This window comes from Electrophorus electricus, chromosome 6, assembly GCF_013358815.1.
Source record: "Electrophorus electricus isolate fEleEle1 chromosome 6, fEleEle1.pri, whole genome shotgun sequence".
NCBI lineage: Eukaryota > Metazoa > Chordata > Actinopteri > Gymnotiformes > Gymnotidae > Electrophorus > Electrophorus electricus.
In genome coordinates, this window is record NC_049540.1 from 23,177,075 (window position 1) to 23,197,844 (window position 20,770).

At 39.5% G+C, this 20,770-nt stretch overlaps 3 protein-coding genes across 8 annotated transcripts; 2 read left to right on the plus strand and 1 right to left on the minus strand.

Annotated features, from left to right (window-relative positions):
- The first annotated feature begins 963 nt into the window (after positions 1-963).
- On the plus strand, positions 964-1,959 carry cysltr2a (cysteinyl leukotriene receptor 2a). Its single transcript, XM_027006390.2, has one exon. It carries the CDS (start codon positions 964-966, stop codon positions 1,957-1,959), a length of 996 nt encoding a protein of 331 aa, XP_026862191.2.
- A 1,431-nt stretch (positions 1,960-3,390) lies between these two features.
- Positions 3,391-12,746, plus strand: dub (duboraya). 3 transcript variants are annotated; one of them, XM_027006616.2, is made up of 7 exons: positions 3,391-3,521; positions 9,768-9,851; positions 10,720-10,806; positions 11,177-11,245; positions 11,399-11,599; positions 11,694-12,164; positions 12,297-12,746. In XM_027006616.2, exons 1-7 carry the CDS (start codon positions 3,516-3,518, stop codon positions 12,312-12,314), a joined length of 936 nt encoding a protein of 311 aa, XP_026862417.2. In that variant the 5' UTR covers positions 3,391-3,515; the 3' UTR covers positions 12,315-12,746. The 3 variants fall into 3 exon arrangements, with proteins under 3 accessions (XP_026862417.2, XP_026862408.2, XP_026862397.2); XM_027006607.2 differs by lacking the exon at positions 3,391-3,521 and adding an exon at positions 8,137-9,443 and having other exon boundaries at positions 11,180-11,245; XM_027006596.2 differs by lacking the exon at positions 3,391-3,521 and adding an exon at positions 8,139-9,443.
- A 3,132-nt stretch (positions 12,747-15,878) lies between these two features.
- Positions 15,879-20,559, minus strand: alg8 (ALG8 alpha-1,3-glucosyltransferase). 4 transcript variants are annotated; one of them, XM_027005986.2, is made up of 13 exons: positions 20,306-20,559; positions 19,873-19,951; positions 19,560-19,753; positions 19,263-19,399; positions 19,129-19,196; positions 18,881-18,890; positions 18,690-18,793; positions 18,452-18,572; positions 18,214-18,353; positions 17,154-17,293; positions 16,968-17,065; positions 16,813-16,885; positions 15,879-16,490 (listed from the first exon to the last, which is right to left on the minus strand). In XM_027005986.2, the coding sequence occupies exons 1-13, from the start codon at positions 20,392-20,394 to the stop codon at positions 16,262-16,264; spliced, it is 1,482 nt and encodes a 493-aa protein (XP_026861787.2). In that variant the 5' UTR covers positions 20,395-20,559; the 3' UTR covers positions 15,879-16,261. The 4 variants fall into 4 exon arrangements, with proteins under 4 accessions (XP_026861787.2, XP_026861770.2, XP_026861761.2 ...); XM_027005969.2 differs by having other exon boundaries at positions 18,452-18,557; positions 18,881-19,007; XM_027005960.2 differs by having other exon boundaries at positions 18,881-19,007; positions 20,306-20,557.
- Between the last annotated feature and the right edge of the window lie 211 nt (positions 20,560-20,770).

Consider the following 20,770-nt stretch of genomic DNA (forward strand, 5'->3'; position numbering starts at 1 on the left):
GAAAAATATGTTCATGCAAACTCTAGCCTCTAAAGTTTAATCATTCAAATATTGGTTACAGTGCATGTATGTTTGTGTGAAGGAATGTTGGGGTGCTTTCTAGTGTGCAGTTTCAGTAATCAGTGTCATGACTGAGTCAGCTGAAGATTTTGGTGACATGGTAGCTGTACACGTAACAATCAGAAGTGTAAAAAGGGAATTCTTTGAAACAAATAATGGAAGACGGTGTGAGAAAAGGGGACCTAATTGGGTTGGAATAGATTCAATAGATGGAATAGATTCAAAGAAGCTTTGGTTTTTGGATTTTGGTTTTAAAAAGGGGGGGGGGGGGAAGTCCCATGAGTAAAACATCCTTTTCCTGGGAAATGGTGTTTACCTGTTGGCCTGTGGGCGGGGAGATGCGTGCCTTGACAGATTTCTTAGGCCGTCCTCCTCCATTCTCATCTACCCAACACAAATCTGGTCTATTCTTGAGATGCCGGTTAAGCTTGCAGTTCCTCATACAAGATTGAATCCTGAGCTGAAGGGAAAAGGTAATGCATTTTCCCCTATTGATATGGTGTAAATGTGTGTAGAATTTTGTTTGTCGTTTTGATAACTTTTTCAGATATTTCTGTAGATGGGTATATAAACCAACTTAAATTAGACAAGCTCTTGCATATCTTTGCTGTTGTAGGCATTGCAGTATGTTTGTAGACTAGCCAGATAAAAGCAGTTAAGTGGTTTTTAAAAAAAAATAAAATAAAAATACCTTAGCAAAAGGGTAATTCAAGAGTGAATTATTTTCTTTTATTTTAAACTTGAATAAAGTCAAGGTTTTAATATACTCAATTTTATATTAACAGCACTGTTTCTTAATTGTGAAATGTATTTATCACTTTTTATTTTTAAAAACATGTTCTTGCATCTCATTCCCCACCCAGAAAAAACTTCCTTGATCCTGGCCTGCACCCAGGAGGTGACATGAATTCTACTAACTGTTCCATTGATGATTTCAAGCGCTCAGTATTTCCCATTGCTTACCTGCTGATCTTCATCTTGGGTGTTGTGGGTCATTCGATCTCCATCTATGTCTTCTTCAGCCTGTGGAGGAAGAAGAGGAGGCTGACATCAGTCAACGTGTTCATGGTGAACTTGTTGGTATCGGACCTGATGCAAGTGTGCTCCTTACCCTTCAGAGCTTCTTATTACCTGTCTGGCTCAAAATGGCTCTTTGGCCCCTTGGCTTGCCGGCTCCTTTTCTATGTCTTCTACCTCAATATGTACAGCTCCATCTACTTCTTGGTCTTTCTCAACATTATGCGCTACCTGGCTCTGATACGGCCATATCTCTTTCAACAATTGCAGAACTGCTGCAGTGGGTATGTCATTTCTTTGGTCATCTGGCTGTTTCTGTCTCTGGTTAGCAGTCCTCTCCTCATTGCGTCGAGCAGCAGTACTAATGTCACTGACAAATGCATGGAGCTGCCTGAAGATAGTAAACCCATCAGAATGCTGATTGTCATCAACAACACTACAGTGGCCATGGGCTTTGTGGTGCCTATGGCAATCATCTTGTGGTGTTCTGTTTTTGTGGCCTGCAGACTCCTAAAACCTGGTCCAGCACAGTGCAAGGCCACCACCTCAAGGAAGAAGGGTTGTGCTCTGGTTATCATCAACCTGGGATTCTTCCTAATCTGCTACTTGCCATATCATGTAATGAGGGCCATCTTCTTAAAAGCAGAGTGGAATTGGAAAACGCACAACTCCACTCAGCTAATCCAGTCATGCGATTACATTCAGGGAGTCCGTAAAGCAGCTGTGATGACTCTTTGCTTAGGTGCAGCCAACAGCTGCTTGGACCCCATCCTTTTCTTCTTTGTTGGAGAAAATTTCAAAAGTTTCTTTATGAAGCTGCTGTGGACGAAAAAGAGAAGCAAATGCCAGCAGAGGGCAGAGTTGCAGGAGCTGCAAAACTGAGTCAGTTCCATGGATTCATCAAATATGATTATATGAATTAGTTCAAATACTCAGTACATTTGTAATAGGAAGCAAAGCTTGACAGAGGAGTACCCAGCTTCCATCTGGGAGATCTGGGCAACTAAAGGGCAGGGTGACGGATCTCCTGTAGCAGACCTGAGCACTCCTGGACTGTAGCATGATGAACTGACTGCAGGGTAACAATATTATATGTAGTGTAGTAGAGTTAATGTAGAAGATTTTCTGCAAGATTTTTGGAAATCTTAGATCACATTTGGACTTCTGAAATGACTGTCATTTAATCATCTACCCTTAAGCATTCTGTTTAGGAAGGTTTATTTTTTTTAATGTGGATGGTTTGCCCACAGCGAGCTCTCATGGCAGCCATGAGCAAAGTAAGACTTCCTGAACATGACTGCTACATCTCTCAAAGTTCCAAATCCAATGCAAATGCAGTTATTTTCTTCACATGGTCACAGCTGTCATTTTATGGTTTATGAATGTGTTAGAATGCTATTGAGAATTCTGCTGTAAATGAATTAAGATCAGTAAAATGGGTTGATCTGGGTAGGATATATATTTATATAAATGTGTATATCCTATATAATTATATACATGTATTTTTATCCTATATATCTATCTAATGACACTTTTAGGTTGATGTCAAGGTGAATTCCCAAACATGCATTCCCCTTTAACGGGTTATTCTTTCAAAACCACAACCCATTTTACAGCCTTCTTGACACGTGCTAGTGACTGTGCTTTGATGACCAACACCATGTTCTGCGATGCAGATTTTTTAGACCTTGCTTAAAACCTCACTCGATCTAGCAAAAAAAAGCAGCCAGTACTCCCGCCCCCGGGACATAATCTTGCTGTCTCTGTCAAGATACAGCTTCCTCTTTCATTTCATCCTTAAATGGAAGTTATATCGACGCATCACAGCAATCTCAAACGGTTGTTTTTATATTCCCTTCGGTAGCGGTGTAAATAAACAAGTATTGGCCATTAGGGTAATCTATGTGCCTGCTCAGCATTTATGCTTATTTACTCTACTTGTGCTCAGCAGTGTTCAAGCAGTTTGGCGCTCTCAGGTTTAAAGTGAAATAATTACTGATGTCAGGTGTTAAGTGTAAAAACCAACAAGACTGATACTAACGCACAGTGCGCCTCAAATTAGACTATGCACATGTGGCTTATATTTATGAACTCGCAAACAAATTAAGGCATTTGAGCTTTAAAAACATGTTAAACGAACAAACTGCTTGTAGCGCCAGGTCATTCAAGGCGCCCCGGTCGCTAACGATATGATGCAGTTTTGTAATCCCGGTGCCGGGCCGTTCTGGGATGCCGTGCTCACAACGCGGAATGGACTCCGTGTTGTAAAAGCCACGGCTATATATAACTCCCGACCGCCCTCTAGCGCAGTAAGCTATCGCGCTGTTCGTGTTGAGGGAGGGGGGGTGAGAGGATAGGCCATAACTCTAGCTAGTCTGCAAAGAAAGGCAAGAGAGTTCAGAGGAACTTTCAAAAAAAAAAAAAATCTAGAAGGGAAGATGGAGGTAAGAAATGTTTTGGTCTTTGTTGGTTTGTTGCTTTTAGATTGAATGAATTGCTTTCAGTTTGCGATCACTTTGACACATTGTTATAAGAATGGGAACAGTAAACAATGATTGTTCAGTCGCAATAGCGTATTGTAACCTCTCTCCTCTCAGCTTTTACAAATACTTGTCTGTCTTTGACTTATGAAATAGAATGTAGTCTCCTAAATGTACATCAGAAAGATGATTAAGGAATGCTTCAATAAATATATGTGCTAACAGATTCCCCCATAATCTATATGCAACATTTTCTAGTTTTCTATCAAGTGTGCTTGTAGAGTATCTTTGTTTTAATTTGTTTTATCTGCCATGTTAACTTCATGTAATTTATTTTGACATAGCATTAATTTGTATTATATTGTGGGAGAATATATAGCTTATGGTATATAACAGATTTACCCCGTTTATCTATTATTTGAAATGGAATGTTGACAGAGATAATAAAGCAATGTGTAATATTAGGATTCTTTAAAAAAATATATATATATATATATATATATATATACAGTTATTCTCTGTTTGGTCTATGTCAGTGTGTTGTGTGATGGTGCGTAAACTTGTTAAAATACGTGTAACCCCAACAACACTTGACTAACATGTTCCTCAGTAAGAGAAAAGTATGACTAGAAATGCAAGAAATCTAACTGTCACAGGAAGTGGTGCAACCTCATCCATGACAGACAAACATGGCGGCCTCATATGATGCGCTTGTGTAAATGTGTGTTTCTCTGCATGCAATGGAGAATGGTATGTGTGGTACTAAAATTCAGACAATAAAACTCTTGAATATTGTTGACTAAATATTATGTTGAATTTCAGTCATGTGTATATGTCAGATATTAAACAGTCTTTGACTTGACCTTTATAAATATATTCATTAATCAGTACTTCTCACCTAGTAAGTTTTTTCATCAAATTTCATGTGTCTCTTTTGGTAAAATAGGAGATATATTGACTCTTACAAATGAAGCAAAACAACCTCATTTTGTAGGTGTGGATTTGCAGTTTGGTTGTTCAGACCAGTGTTTACTTTAGTACTGCAGCTATAGTTAAAATCCACTTTATATGTGGTTTATTACTGACCAGTGCTGAAGGCTAATTCAGAGTGTTGATGCCAGAATGACAAGTTTCTGAAGGAGCTTTTGTAAACTGGTTATGTAAATAATTTATAACTATTTACAGCTGTTCTGCCCTAAAGTTCCAGGTGGGAAACAAGATACGTTTTGAGCATTTCATGCCTTCTTAACCAAATCAGTCTGCCCTGCAGAATATCCGAACCTCACAGCAGTGAGCTAATTCCAACATCATCAGCATGCCGTCAGAGAGACTGCAGTAGCTGATGACTACGAACCAGTAACTATGTGATCCTATAACTAATCCCAGTGTGAACTGACACCACTGCCCTGTAGTGTCACAGGGCCTGGTCCTCGGGGAGGGCTCTCCCAAGGGCAGGTGTGTGCTTCCCTGCGTATGCCAGTTCATTATCTCCTGAATGTGAGCTATGTGAAAACTCTGGTGGAGCAGAGCTGTTGTCAGTCCCGCCTCAGCAACTGTCCAAGCCAGCCACAGACAGAACAGAGGGGTAAAAGAGATGAGGAAAGGAACATTGATGTGGTTAATTACAGCAACCACTGCTGTCTACTTAAAATGACTCGAAATTCCACAGGTGATGGTGCTAAGGTGCTGCCAAGCTGATCTCCATTTTTGCAAGTATTTGTGAGGTTCCTGAGATACGTGAAAGTGACCTAATCAATGTGTAAAACATGATATTTTTCATACCTTTTCTCCTGAAAATTTAAATCAGTTTCAATAAGCATTTTTCTGGTTCTTTACAATGATGTTTCAGTTCACCTTGACAGAAACCCATTCTCCTACAATGTTGTTTCAACTGAGCTGAGTTCCAGATCTAGCTCTTTAATCTCTACAGTGTAGATTTGTTTATATTCAATAAGGTTTATTAGACTGAGTGGTTATATAAAAATGCTTTGATGAGGAAATATATGGACGAATTACCACTACTTTAGTAGAGTAGAGGAAACATTGAGTTTTCTATAACCAATCCCAATGCTTATCCGTACTGGTACTTACAAGGAACTGGCATGCGGTGTTTTGATTATTTTTTCCCCAAATGATGGCTTTACTTAAAACAATGAGTGCGAATTTATCAGCATCTTGTTCATGGAAAGTTTTTTTTATCTCTGCAGTGTAATATGGGAGGAGGGGATTTCTCATACCACTAAAGCCCATTTTGGATGTTGCTTTATATTGAGCAACACAGCTGCGTTAAGCATTTACGCAATTTCTGTGAGCACCACCATTTTAGATGCTGTCTTGACCACATCTCAAAGACTGTGTTTTAGATATTTCATTGCAGCAGCTGTTAAACAACAAGTAGCGGTCTGATAACATCGAAGATAAGTTCCTATTTGAGGAAACTGCCATGGCCTATTTTACTGAAGAAGGGTTCTCTCATGTGAAGTCATTAAAGTAACATCCTGCATGCTGTTTGATTGATGCCAGAATCAGAATGAGTAAGATCAGGATGGAAGGCTGACATGAAGTGAAGTTGTCCTCACTGCTCACTGTGCACATCACATAGTCTAGAAAAAAGGAGTAGCTTTACCTGCCTAACATCCTAACAGCAACAGGAGCAAAAAAATGTCATGGCATGAGGGACCTTCGGTGTAGTCAGAGAAGGTTGTGCATGACCTGAGCAGTGCAGCCAGTTTAACAGCGGTCTGTCAGAGCAGAAGAGACTGCTGTCTGTGCAGTGCATCATTTAAAAGAAATAAAAAAGAGTATGTTTCAGTTCAAACTCAATCACGTGGTTCCTTCCTCTTCTATGGCTGCTGTCAGTCATTGACAAAACATCGCTTTGTGGTGGACTAACATATTTGCGCTGCCTTCTCCTCTGGTCATGGTAGGGATCTGAGACACTGGCTGAGACCCCAGCAGTCACTCCAGTATGCTTCTGCAGTTCTAACCCACACGCACGCATGACTAGTTAATCTCAGACTCGATTAGATGTCCAATACTTTTTTTTTAATTTCTGTATTTATTTGGAAAAGTTCTCAATTTCAGTGACATTTCGAAGCACGCAAAAAGTTGATCTAATACAATAAAAGTAATCATTGTATTATCACAGCCTATAACAAAGCTTTTCCATTACTTTTAAATGTCTTCCTTTAAAACAAATTATTCGCAAGAGAACACAGGGTACTTGTTCCCTATATACACAGGCATACTCAGTACATTATTTTCTTACATTTATTTTAACAAAATCCAACCTCAAGGATTTATTGTACTCAATCCACTTTGACCAAATCTAATGTTTATTTTTGTATACTAAGAAAGAAAGAGAGCTTTTCCATTGTGTTTGTATCATGTATTATAGCCAGCTATTCATTAATAGTAGCTGACTCTGGATTTAACTATTTTCTTGTAATTGCTTTTTGAAAGCTACTAAGAGGGAGACCAAATTTTGTTTCCTTGCTATTATAAACAGGGAATGGAATGGTGCCCAAGTGTAGATTATCACAATTAGAAGACAGACCTTTCTAAAGAGCCTCCACATTTCGATGACTCTCCTTCAAGTAAAGGCTGATAACCTTGCATCCCCAGGAAAAATAATAGTAGTTAGCTTCACTTTGCCCACATATCTCTAGCAACCTGAACCAATATTCAGATGTTGTTTTGTAGGGGTGTGATGAAGAAAAAATGTATACACTTTAGAGGGAATAGAATTCCCACCAAATGGCTGACTGAGTTGATTTACATTGTAAGCAGCATATTATATACGCCTCCCCCCTCCTTTTCCCAGTTCTCTTTAAAAACTTTTTTTTTATTGTGTATCGTCAGACTTAGCCTAAAGGACATGTCTCCAATTTATATGCAGAAAGGAATATTTTCTAATTTTCACCTTCACTTGTTTCTAGTACACATTTTCATTTGTAAAGATTCAAAACTTGTAAGTTCCTATTAAAAATTTGGTGTCGTTTATTAGGTCTTTTCCAACCCAGGAGCAAAATCTTACATCAGATTTGTTTCGGACACAAATTTAACATCTATATTAATATTGCAGACCACATAACCACTATTTCCTGCCAAGTTTCAATTCAGCATTAACCCATGGATTATTCTTAATCATTTTACTCTCTGCAATCACAAGATCTCCAACACGCAAACCATGAGAATGGGTCTGGTTCCATCAGCCTAATTAGAATTGAGGACTCTCATTGGGCTGTTTATGTGAATCGTTGTGTTATTTATGTTCTCTGTGTTGTTAAGATACAGCTATGGGACCCCATGCTATAGATGAAATCCCACCCATGTGTTCTCCCTTCTCATCTAGAGCAGGCTGAGGATGTACTGTGGGTCACGTGCTTGTCATGTTTGTCTAATGCTGCAATAATGTTAAAGCCAACACTGACAAAATGGTGTTATGTTCATGGGTCTTTTCAGGTAGTGTGTGTTAGACAGGCGCACACACACACACACACACACACACACACACACACACACACACACACACACACACACACACACACACACACACACACACAAAAGTGGAAATGACCCATTCCCTGGCCTAGAGAGGCAATCATGGAGCTCTCTGTGCAGAGTCCACACTAAAGTGCAGCAAGCAAGGTGTTTTTTGGTTTTATGTTGTTTGTTTTTACATTCTCTCTTGGGCCCTTAAACGTGAATCTCGTCTTTGTTAACATACTTTTTGTTTTTATCTTAACTAAACAACCTAACTATATTTGCATCTCTCTGATGTTTTTGTTTTGTTTTGGGGGTGGGGGTTGGTGGGAAGTAAAGCATAGAAGAAGAATCATTGTTTTCCCCAGTTGCTGTTGTTATAAATAGCCCACATGCCATTAGGCTGCATCTGGAGCATAGAAATGAACCCTTATAATCTAATCACGGTACTGCTGCTAGGTGCTACTGACAGGATAATTCCCCTTGTTGTCTACATTTTTACTTCTGCAGCATACAATGAGAATTTTTGAGCAACAATCAAATTCTTTGAATTCTTTTTTATTTTAGGGAAGTGTGAATATTTTCCTCTGATATAATTGTGTAAGTGATTACTAGTTTTACTAACTGATACTACAGTGGCATAGGTTTCATTTCAACTTTTGGGGTGACACTACTCATACCACCAAACGTAACACATTATATGAGTAGTGTGAGCAGGAATTATTTGGGGCACATGTCGCCCCCTGACACCCCCCCACAAAAATACGCCTGTGCTACAGACTACTGCCACCAGATGACTGTTTATGAGGAAGTACATTTGGCACTGCTGCAGTACATGGGTGACGTGTAGAGACATGTAGAGTGTAAGAGCAGCAGCCAGGCTAAAACTGGGAGAGATGGGGGAAAAAAGTCTCTCCTAAATAAGGTCAGTGTGCTTGGGGGATTGGACAAATGTGGGGATTGTGGGAACAGACCCGGGATCATACTGAGGCCTTTCTCCGCCTCCCTTTCCCTCTCACTGATCACCCGTCACACTCTGGACCAGCAAATAGCCGCACAGCTGACATACACCAACGCTTCGGTTACTGGCCGACGGGCTGCAAACACAACGTTGCCTTACTCCCAGCGGCGCCAGTGCACTCGACAAGTGTGGTTCCCAGACAGTGCTAGTGATACTGCCAGCAGGCAGAGATAGGGCCAGCGAGCTGCAGGAGACTCAGCCTGAGCTGATAAGGAGAGGTGGGCTCTGAAGTGGCAGGCAGGCAGCTGAAGACTGTGGCCCCGGGATCTCAGCAGTGCGCCTTTCCCAAAGAACTCTTACTCACTGCTCTCTCCTCAATGCTGTTTTCTCACTGTCTGAAAGAGGGCTTGAAGCTTATCATTGGTTTCCTGTTGTGGAAAGTAAGATGGTACTTAACTATGTCTGTGAGAGGCAGACAACAGCAAAACAGATGGGTTCATACTCAACACTGACAGCATAAAGTTAAACATATATGTGTAATATTGGTGTATTCTATATATAGAACATGTAAAAACAGACCTTCAGAAACTTTTAAAGCTATTTCTTAATTGAACTCAGAAAGAGCAAGCTGATCATTTTATCTTCTTGCCACATAAGAACAATAAGGTTTTATCTTAATTGTGAGCCAGTGAAGTGAGTTTAACATTTATTCTTTCTTAGTAGCTGTTGGGATGTATTTACACCTTAATACTGTTGTATTTCAGAAGGAGTCCATGATAAAAACCTCTGTGGCTGAGCTGGCTGGAAAATTCACTTGTAAAACATCCTTTCCTACAGAACCTGAAGGGGTGAGATTTCTCAGTGTGTGATCAGTCAGTCCCTCAGTTCCTCTTCATTCAGATTCATTCACTTTCCTCCTGATGCTCATTCACCCTCTCTGGCTGCACTCTGCTTCTCTGGATACACTCTGAATTTGAACGGAAATATTTCGCACAACATTCTATAAACTTTGAAAACTGGTCAACCGTCCTAGAGCATTTGAACTACAATGTTCTTAAAATGTTTTGTAGAATGTTATGATAACCACAAAAATATGTTATATGAACTTCAAGAAAATTGAACACAGAACATTGTTTCCATACCTTAACACTAGGAAACACTAGTGTAACACTATAAGTAACACTAGGAAATGTTACTGGAACATAAAATTGTTAGTTGGGAACCTCTGTGCAAGCCACAAGTGGATATGACTTTCCATCTTCTTTCAAACAGCAGAGCTTTGAATGGAACATTCCTGACACCTTATTCACTTTAATCTTGGCAGCTCTGTCCCTCAGCCTCACTGAGTTTACTGGTCAAAAATATTTGACAGTACATGATCTTTCCTCAATCTCTGTACACAGGTTGCTTTTCCACTGGGTTCAGCCATGCCTATCTCTCTGCTGTGCATGTTCTCTGCTTGTCTCTATCCATTTAGTTATGTTGAACTGACATTTTTTTTCAGAGAGTAATTGGTTATATATTTTGTCAGAATTTTGTTTGAATGTAGCCTTAGTCAATAAGATCTGCATACAGACCTGTATTCACTTGTGGTTATGTATCAGAGAAGGAGATCCAAGTTTAACTTCTGTTATTCTTGTATTGCTCCGAAATATCCAGCTGAGGGAAGCAGGTCTGACTCAGATGCAGCGCTTCATAAATGTAGTTCTGTTTCAGCCTTTGCAGGATAAGCCTGTGCGCAAGAGGCCTCCAGGAAAGCTACAGCTGCCTGTCAGCAGTGATGTGGGTCATGGCCACGAGGAGGTGAGATAAAGCAGGAAGTTTGAGGAGGAATACAACAGAGAGGGGAGAAAAGCCTTCTTGCTAGGGCATGTTTGCTTGTTTTGATAAGATTATTTTTAGTAGGTTTTGATGCACTGAAAGTGAGCACAATAAAGGCCTTCAGTTTCACGACTGTGTGTGCTGTGCCGAACTACTAAATGTAGCATTTGCAAATGTCATGAAGTGTACTTCTGCAGTAAAACAAGCTGTCTATTCTTCTATATATTCTTCTATTCTTCTCACTATATAGATAATGGACAAATTTATAACCTTCATTTAAAGAGTCATGCTTTATTTAAAATATTTACTAATATTGGATATGAAATGTATTACATTTGTCCTTTATAAACAGCAGAAAGGTGAGGTTACTTCTCACCCTCCTAGAAGGAATAGGAACTCAGCTCTCATTGAGAAACTCCAGGTGGGTCTGTGATTGACCTTTTATCTGTGCCCTATTTAAACGTTCTCTAAATTTACCCACTTAGTTAACTTTGTCGCCCTCTCATGGACATATGGGCACATTATTCCTGCATCAGCTCTTCCCATAGATGTGTATGTGGTCCATTTCTCACAGGCAAACCTCAATCGCTCTCCCACGGCCCTCTTGCCTTCCCCAATGAGCCCAGGGGCAATGAAACCACACCCGGCCCCCTTCTCGCCCACCTCGCCCTGCAGTCCATGCACTCCACCTGCAATTCACACACCAAGCCAGGAGGAGGTCCCAGCCAGCTTCGAAACACCTGCAGAAGGCAAAGTTCTCCAAAGCATCAACAAGGTTGAGACTTCTATGGCAACCACTCAGTTGAATTTTCTAAATGATAAGGAGAATAAGTGTTATTCTATGTTTAAAAGTGTTGCCTTTTGCACAGGGAAGAGCAAGACATTCCATAAAACGCCGACCGCCATCGCGTCGGCAAAGGAACCCCAGTGAAGATGAGGTTGGGGCTGAAGAGGAAAAGACTGTGGCACCTGGCTCTGAGAGCACACCTACAGGAGCTAGTGAAGAAGACGTGGTCGAGAAGCAGAAGGTGAAGGCAGAGGGGATGGATGGAGCCAGTGTACAACCTTCTAACTCTCAGCCTCACGGCAAACCAAACCAAAGAGCATTGCCAGACTCTGAGCCCCCAGTCGGCAGAGGGAGCGAACCATGCGAGGAGGCCTCTGCATCGGCCGTGGAGGAGGCGGAGGCAGAAGGGGAGGCGAGGTGTGACGAGCCTCAGTTAGCCAGCAGGAGCTCCTTGTCCACGGAGCCAGAGCCACAGCATGAGGGGGACAAGGCAGTGGAGGTCAAAGAAGAGCAGGAGGAGAGGAAAGAGGAGGAAGGAGGTGGCCAGGAGGAGGTGAGCTGTTATGACATCACCAAAAAGCAATGGTCACTAATGCACTAGAGATATTCATCACACCTGCTGCACCGTTTATGAACCTGCAGTTTGGAGACTATTATGTAAATGTGTTTGTTTGTCATTCTGCAGCAAGACCAAAGGCTCTGAGCAGTGAGAGGAGGTGGCAGTTCTCCGCACAGAATGAATAATCAAGAAGACTGATGAATAATGTGAATGACATTGATACTCCCACAGGCCAAGCTTTTAGCAGTAGTTTTTTGCTTTGTTGAATTCTTCTGCTGGATGTATGCTAGTTTTCTTTTTCTTTTTGTATATAACTTGCATTGCAATGAATGTGCAGTAAAGGATTTATGTATAGGAGTAATGAATATGTAGTAAAGGATGTGTGGTGTCTTCTGTTTCACACTATAACAGTAGAAAACAACAAGCGTTTGATCAAAGACAAAAATCAAAACCCAGGATATTAAAACCCAGGACATTGAAGCAGGTACAGTGTATTACCAGACATTAAGTATTGTTCACAGTAAGCAAATGTGTCCCTGTTGATCTGAATGGGAAATTAAACTCACAGGTTCAGAATTTTTCTTTTCTTATTTTGACTTTAAGGACAACTAAGCCTGTCAGAAGGTCAAATTCAACTGGACAAAAGAACCTTCTGTGTCATAATGACATTGGTGAGTCCAAGCATGGGACCCAGTGTGGGAGTAAGGTGTGTGGTGCTGCTAAACTCCCTGTGGACTCTGGCCTCAGGTGAATGTGGTTGCTGAGATGGAAAAGGGAATTAGTAAGAACCAATAGTCTGCTAACAGCTAGCCAATAAGTATGCCAAGGACTTGCTTTCTTCAGAACCTCAAAAGCCTGCCACACCAAACCTTTGCACCACCAAAATGACATCAGGACAACCCCCACTATACTGCTTCTTTTTTATCTTATGCGTTACTATGCACTTACATCTGTATTCACATAAAAGCAATATTTGATTTCAGCCAAATTATTCTACACTAAGCACTTTCATGCAAACCATTCATGATATTTTAATTTCCTCAAGCTTCTAGTCTCCTCTGTTTTATTTTACTGATCCCAGAAGATAGACATGGAGCACAAATTATAATTGAAAAAAAAAATCAAGTATACGTATAATATACACTATATTGCCAAAAGTATTTGTTCGCATATGAACTTGAGTGACATCCCAATCTTAATCCATAGGGTTTAATATGATGTCAGCCCACGCTTTGCAGCTATAACAGCTTCAACTCTTCTGGAAAGACTTTCCACAAGGTTTAGGAGTGTGTTTACAGAAATTTTTGACCATTCTTCTAGTAGTACATCTGTGAGGTCAGACACTGATGTTGGACGAGAAGGCCTGGCTCACAGTCTTCACTCAGGACTCTGTGCAGGCCAGCCAAGTTCTTCCACACCAAACTTGCTCATCCATGTCTTTAGGGACCTTGCCTTGTGCACTGGTGCAAAGTCATGTTGGAACAGGAAGGGGCCATCCCCAAACTGTTCCCACAAAGTTGGAAGCATGAAATTGTCCAAAATCTCTTGCCCAATTCCTTTCACTGGAAATAAGGGGCCGAGACCAACTCCTGAAAAACAACCCCACACCATAATCCCCCTCCACCAAACTTTGCACTTGGCACAATGCAGTCAGACAAGTACTGTTCTCCTGGCAACCGCCAAACCCAGACTCATCCATCAGATTGCCAGTCAGAGAAGCGATTCGTCACTCCAGAGAACACCTCGCCACTGCTCTAGAGTCCAGTGGTGGTATGCTTTACATGACTGCATCCAACGCCTTGCATTGCGCTTGGTGATGTAAGGCTTGGATGCAGCTGCTCAGCCATGGAAACCCATTCCACAAAGCTCTCTACACACTGTTCTTGAGCTACTCTGAAGGCCGCATGAAGTTTGGAGGTCTGTAGTGACTGACTCTGCAGAAAGTTGGCGAGCTCTGCACACTGCACCTCAGCATGCACTGACCCCACTCTGTCATTCTACGTGGCCTACCAGTTCATGGCTGAGTTGCTGTCATTCCCAATCACTTCCACTTTGTTATAATACCACTGACAGTTGACAGCGGAATGTTTAGTAGCGAGAAAATTTCACGACTGGACTTGTACAAACATCGAAACAGCTGAATGTGTAAAAGGGAACAGTGGCAACATTTATGAGATCAGTAACAGGAAACAGGAACTTACTAGTTGAAAACACCTGCACTCAGAGGACAGTTACTAAAACCACTAAGCAATGGCATATGACAATACTATAGACCAATTTACACCACCTAAACTGAAGCCTGTCTAGCTGTGTACAAGTAACACAAGGCTCACATTTTTAATTTTAAATTCCAGTGTTATAAACTGCAAAAAGGTTTTGATGGTTTGAAGCCAATATTGATTCAGCTGTAACAGATAAAAAATACATCACAAAGGCCACTGGCTCAGAGTATATTATCCCTACTTAAGAGTATTTCGTGGAATCTTAAGAGAATTTTGTGGAAAGTACTGTCTCTCGTTGCAAGTATGAGGGTCTTATTCAAGAGTAGCGTGCAAGTCAGTTACATGTTGGTAAACCTGTGCACAAACTCATTTCAGGCAAAACACTCATTTATTTTATTTTACCATATTTAATACATACATGTTTCAGACTATTTTATATGTATCCAGCTTTATTTCTAAAAATTATTCAGAGGTTTCAAAATAAATAAAGAAAACAAATTTCAAGCTTCTTGCAGGAGTGGGCAATATAGGAATCATTGCAAGATACATATCTTAATAAAATTTATAGGGGATAGTTCTCAATCTGTTAGGTCCTTCTATTTAAAGATGCTTACCTCTGTAAGTAAAGGCACTCAAAGCAAAATTCCATGGGATTTAATAAGATGAATACTGAATTGAATACCAAAAGGTAAGAGTATACACTTTTAGTTTACTTTAAGTAACAGTATCCTTGTTTGAATCCTTAATTTTGTTTTAACATACTGAAACCACGACTTCCATTTTTTAAAAATTCTCTTCACTATTTGTAACTATTAATATTTTATAATTGTGTACCCTTTGTGGCCCAGAAGAGCACTAACTCTCTCTGCCTGCAATATCAATATTACGGTTTTGCCATTATAGTAATACACATAAGCATTACTATAGGAATACAGATATAAATAACAAATTTATGTAAACAATGGTGCTATGCTTAAATGTTCGGTGCATTTATAATAGTTTTGGAAGTGCTGATGTGAATCACCACCAGTCATTCTTCTCTCAGGTCAGATAACCTATATTCCATGAGGTGTCAGAATGAAAGAGACCTTTTGTCCATTTACAAGTATAAAAGTAAAAAAGCATCGTTTTTGCTTTTTTCGCCCTTTTATTGGACATTGGCATGATGATAGATTTAAGTGCATGAAAAACACTGCTTATCAAAGTTTAGCCAGAGTACAAAGCTGGGTTAAGTAATCAGACCTCACAAATACATACATGTAGCTGAATATAACAGGGACAGAAGGACAGAAAATCCGGTCTTTCAACACAAAAAATCCAACAAGGAAGTTTTGAATCAAATTATGAATCAAATAGGAATCAAATTCAGCATATCTGGATATTAATGTCTTCAGGAATGGAAAACACATTGCACCTTTGTAATCTGTATGTATATAATGTTACCCTTAATGGAAATAAATGTTTCATTGTTGTTGTTTCTACTTTGTCTTGTTTTTTTTTTTTTTAACAATAGTTTAAGTTTACTGTGGAAACAATGACTGAAACATTGGAAACCAGATTTACACCAGAATGAGAAGTTTTAACAAGTAAAAAAAACCCAAACAATTTATTTGTATAATACTACAAGCAATAGGAAATTGTACACCTCCCCAGAAAAAAAAATCTATTAAATATTGACCTCCCAATCAGCTACTTCTTAGAAATGATTTCCCTTTGAGAGCTACACAGGCTCCATTCACTTCAGAAATATATTTGGTCTCATAGGCATGAATAAATTCTTACGTTATTTAACTGTCAGTTCAATTGTCATTCCACATTACCAAAACACCCCTTTGCTTCAAGTCATTCAAGCTCCAAACATCATGAACCTCACTGACATTTACCTTTGCTTGTTGTACTTGGTACTGTTAGCAGTGAAATGTAGAGTCTGATAAAAGAGTAGGTCACACCTAGAGCACAGTAGATGGAGGTCAGGAGCAGGGGGATGAAGGGCAAGGTGTGGTGCCAGGGAGTCAGCGGGTAAACCAACTCACAGATGACTGCCAGAGGAATCAGGCCCAGGAGATATGTGGCTTCCACTGAACTCACCAAGCGACCCCTTTAGTGGGAGAGAAAATATTAACAGGGAACACAATATGGAATAATTCTGCCTTCCAACTGGTCCGTGCCAATACTGTATATCTTCAGGGAGTAATTAATGCAGTGTGCTTCTGGGAATGTAGACGTGGAAATAGAAAACTTGAGATTAGCACATAGTTCCTTGAGAAACGGGATGGAAGTCTTTTATTAACTCTCCAAAAACAGTGTTTCATTACAAAATCCCTTCTACACCAGCATATGCCAGTATATAAATATATTGGCTCATTATTATAATATAAATACAATAGCCTACAAAGTTGTAACTGGCTAAAAATACTCACCTGAAAAGCTTCTTTAGAGAAGTGAAGCTGAAGATCGTAAACAGCAACATAAGAAGAATCTTGATAGGCAGTTCTGGAATTGGAAAGAGAGAATGAGATGTGTGAATGCTTAATCCAAGTTTGGTCATTGTGCAGTGAGCTGTAAAGAACTGCACCTTGTGCTGTAAAGAGCAGTGGAAAAAGCGAAAAATGGCCTGTTGTGCTGAGGATCAGGAAAGTCCTGGCATCCTCCCTGTGCTCTACGGCAAGCCAACTGGAAAAGATGCAAGGAACTGTGTGAGCAAAGACTTATGTGGGACAATGTTTTTTTTATCACAAAAATAACTCAAGCAAAGGATTACCTTAAAGGAAGTATTGCCATCAAAATGGCTTTCTCGTGCACATGCCAACCAAACATGAAAGAGCCGAGGGCACAAATAACTATGCAGCGTAAGAAACCTCTGCCTCCACTAGGTCTATACCACATATGGAACAAAGCAGGCTACAGGAAGACAGAGTGAAAAGATTAATATATTGGGTACATTACAGCCCACTCAAATGTATACATAAAGGAACTGTGGACTTGATATATTAGAGCAGATAAAATAAAAATATATATCAGTTACACATTAATATTTGACTCTAAACTAGATTAACTCTACCTTTATGTACAGATATTTTGATCTTAAAATATGATTATTTGACAAACCAATAATAAGTCTACAAAATATAAATATTAAAAAAAATATTTTAAAACTCAGCAAAAAACCCCTCCTTTGTCTTCAGATAGCAGCACTTGAGTGAATTACTGTTCAATCATTAAACACTGTTAAATAATTAAATCCTAATGTAATCTGATATTTAAGGAAAATATTTCTCTCACATCATGGATTTAAAATCTTCTCCTGCTTATATTTACATTTCTCATACTGTATAGTAAGACCATGCAATGATAGGGAACACTACACTGCGATAATGCTGCTACATGTTGTGGCGAAGAAAATAAAAACACGCTTTGCAGACATACAGCACTCTTATGAATATTTGATGTGATGTGGATAAAGACTGGCCTGAATAATTTGGACAATAATCATTTACATTTGTTTACATGAATGCTGTGGTTCATTAAAAACACCTATATAGCACTCATATGGAGAGGGGCCGTGGTTACGATCTTCACGACATGCTCACAGCAATTATACAACTGAAAACAAGTGAGCTCACTCGCATATTGAAGCCTTCTTTCATATAAGAATGAGAACAGCCATTACTGCAATGATGATTTACAAATGAAGCATCAGGCAGCTCTGTTGTATAGACAGTTTGGCATGTTATTCTGAAAGCACAAACTATTCATTTGCCACCAAAGCACCAGAACCATTACTTATTTCAGGAGTGTGGATCTGCCATAGAAAAACTCACCAAGATTGACAGTAATGTACAAATAAGTGTTACTAAAGGAGATACAGATGGAAGAACAGTGTGTTGGAATTCTTGAACCAGACCACCAGTCATTGTTGCCTTGGGAAGTTTATTAATGTCAAGCATCCCGAGCTTTACACCTAAGAAAATGAGCAATAATGACAGTAAGGCACTATACCCAAATTATTTCACATGTTACATTTGATAGAAAATATATAAGCACTTTCATTTTTCATACCTAACATGGAAAGAACTTTGTCCACTATGTTGTAAAGGGCCCAGACATTGGGTGCCCAATAGGCATGGCATAGTCCTCGCTTAAAAGGGAAGAGCCTGGAAAGGACCTGTGGAATTTGACCCTTAAAGGGTATTAATTGCATTTTTTTAGCAAGAGAAACAAATGTAATTCTTCTAATATCATGCAGAGCACTTCTAAATGCTCTAACTAAAGCAAGAATCTAAGATGGACTACATACCAGTGCAATAAAGGGTCCAAACGACAATGCAAATGTTGTCAGAACAATTGATCCAAGCACTACAAATCGGAATGGGCTGAAACTCTTCCAGTGCACTGATCCATCTAAAGAGGAAAAAAATGCCATTTTAGGAGGATTCCTTTGACTTTGCAAACCAATGCACGTTTTAAATAATACTGTAAAAGACTTGCCTGTCTTACTCTGAGTGAAACAGAAACACCTCAGCAGGAAGACCCCATAGGCAGGCGCAATGTACAGATATATGTGTTTCAGGTTTAGAAGGACAGAAAACAGTAGGGCACCTTCTAAGTGTCTACTCTGTTTAAAGTTAACATAAAGAGGAAGTTAAGGCATTTCATCCAGCATAACAAAAATTTCAGAAAAGAAAGTCAAACCCATCAAACTGAATGGTTCAAATATGAAAAAGGCTGTACAATACCTGAAAATGTCTTGCAACTGATAAAAGAAGAACACCAAAGAGAAACCCATTATACTGGAAATGAATGTCTGCATGAAAATACTCAAGGTCAAAAGGTATTACTTTGTTAAGACATCACAGTTTGGTAAGGATACGATCAACTATGATGAGTCCAAAGTTCCACAACAGCAATGTTGCTAGGATGAAAGAGGGCTTCCACAGCAGCTCCTTCCCTTTGTCTTCTCGTAAACATTTGCAACATCTATAGATAGCACAGCTCCAACTGTTAAACCTTTAAGTAAAAATGACTCGATATTCTAGTTTTTCAGATAAAACTTTCCGAACCTCTTCTTAAAAACCATTCAAGTGTAACATCGCTAACACTATTTTTTATACCACCTGAAAAATTAATGGGTAACAGCAAGACAGATTTATGCTTAACAGCAACTTACTCTTTAATTGCATAAATGAAGACCACATCAGTCACGATAACAGAAAGCCTCTGGAACAACACTGTGGCGGGGCTTGCGTAATTCAGATTACGCACAACCAGCATCTCTTTATCAAAGTATGCAGCAACATGTGACAGTCCATATTCAAACCAGGCAAAAAAGGGAGGATAATCTAGTGTCCATTCAGATGTCGCCTGGAAACACATGTAAACAAATGGAAACTTTGACACTTTAGTCCATTTACCTATCTTACATGTTTTAAAGTGTGGGTGAGTTACTGAGCTGTAGGTGCGTTATTACTGCAAATATATACCTCATAATACCACTTTGAAACCGGCATGGAATGAGTAACGGCAAGCCAGTTCCGATGGACTTCAAAATCTGTAGAGTGGCTGTAATATAATGAATGTATAAATTATACATTAAAAGCAAAGTAAAAACCAAGGTGTAAAGGCTACAGCAATCAGAATATTAGCTAACTATGAATCTGCAATACTTGACAACTTTCCAGGTTATACTGATTATCTAGTAGGTAAGCAAAGTAACTGATAAAAATTCTTCATCCAATAAAAGCTGACATCTTTTATTAAAAACAGACCTGCTGTTAAACATTTAAGATATCTAAACAGACGCTACAGGCTATCGAACATGAGAGCAACAGAGCAGCAATCTTGGGTCGAGAACATGATAATTCGAAACCCGTCTTAACGACTGCTAACTACTATGTTAATGTAAATATAACTTACTACGCGTTTATTAAAAGACATTTGATAAAAGACACTCCGAGAGCCAAGGCGAGAAACCAGCCCGAATCACTGTTCATGGGCGACGCCATGACAGCTCGTAAAAAGAATAAAAGAAAACTTTATTTAAAACCTAAAGGAATTCATCCTTCCGTGTATATCTTATTATACTCTATGGTATTAAAAGAAACAACAAAACAGAGTTTTCTAACATTGTTACAATATAAATTGTACGGATAAAATCCAATTAGCTATGTAATTCCCACACAGATGCTTTTTAAGTTTCACATTTGAAGCAAAAAGGGTTCGAGCTGCCCAGTTTTGAACACATCTCTATCAGGACGTCTGCTGGTCAGCAAAAACTGTGACTCGTATTAGCCAGCTGTGCCGACCAGACGCTGCGTACTTCTATTGTGTTTGAGGATCTTAAGCAAACTATTCAATCTTATGTTTCTATTTTGGGAAACG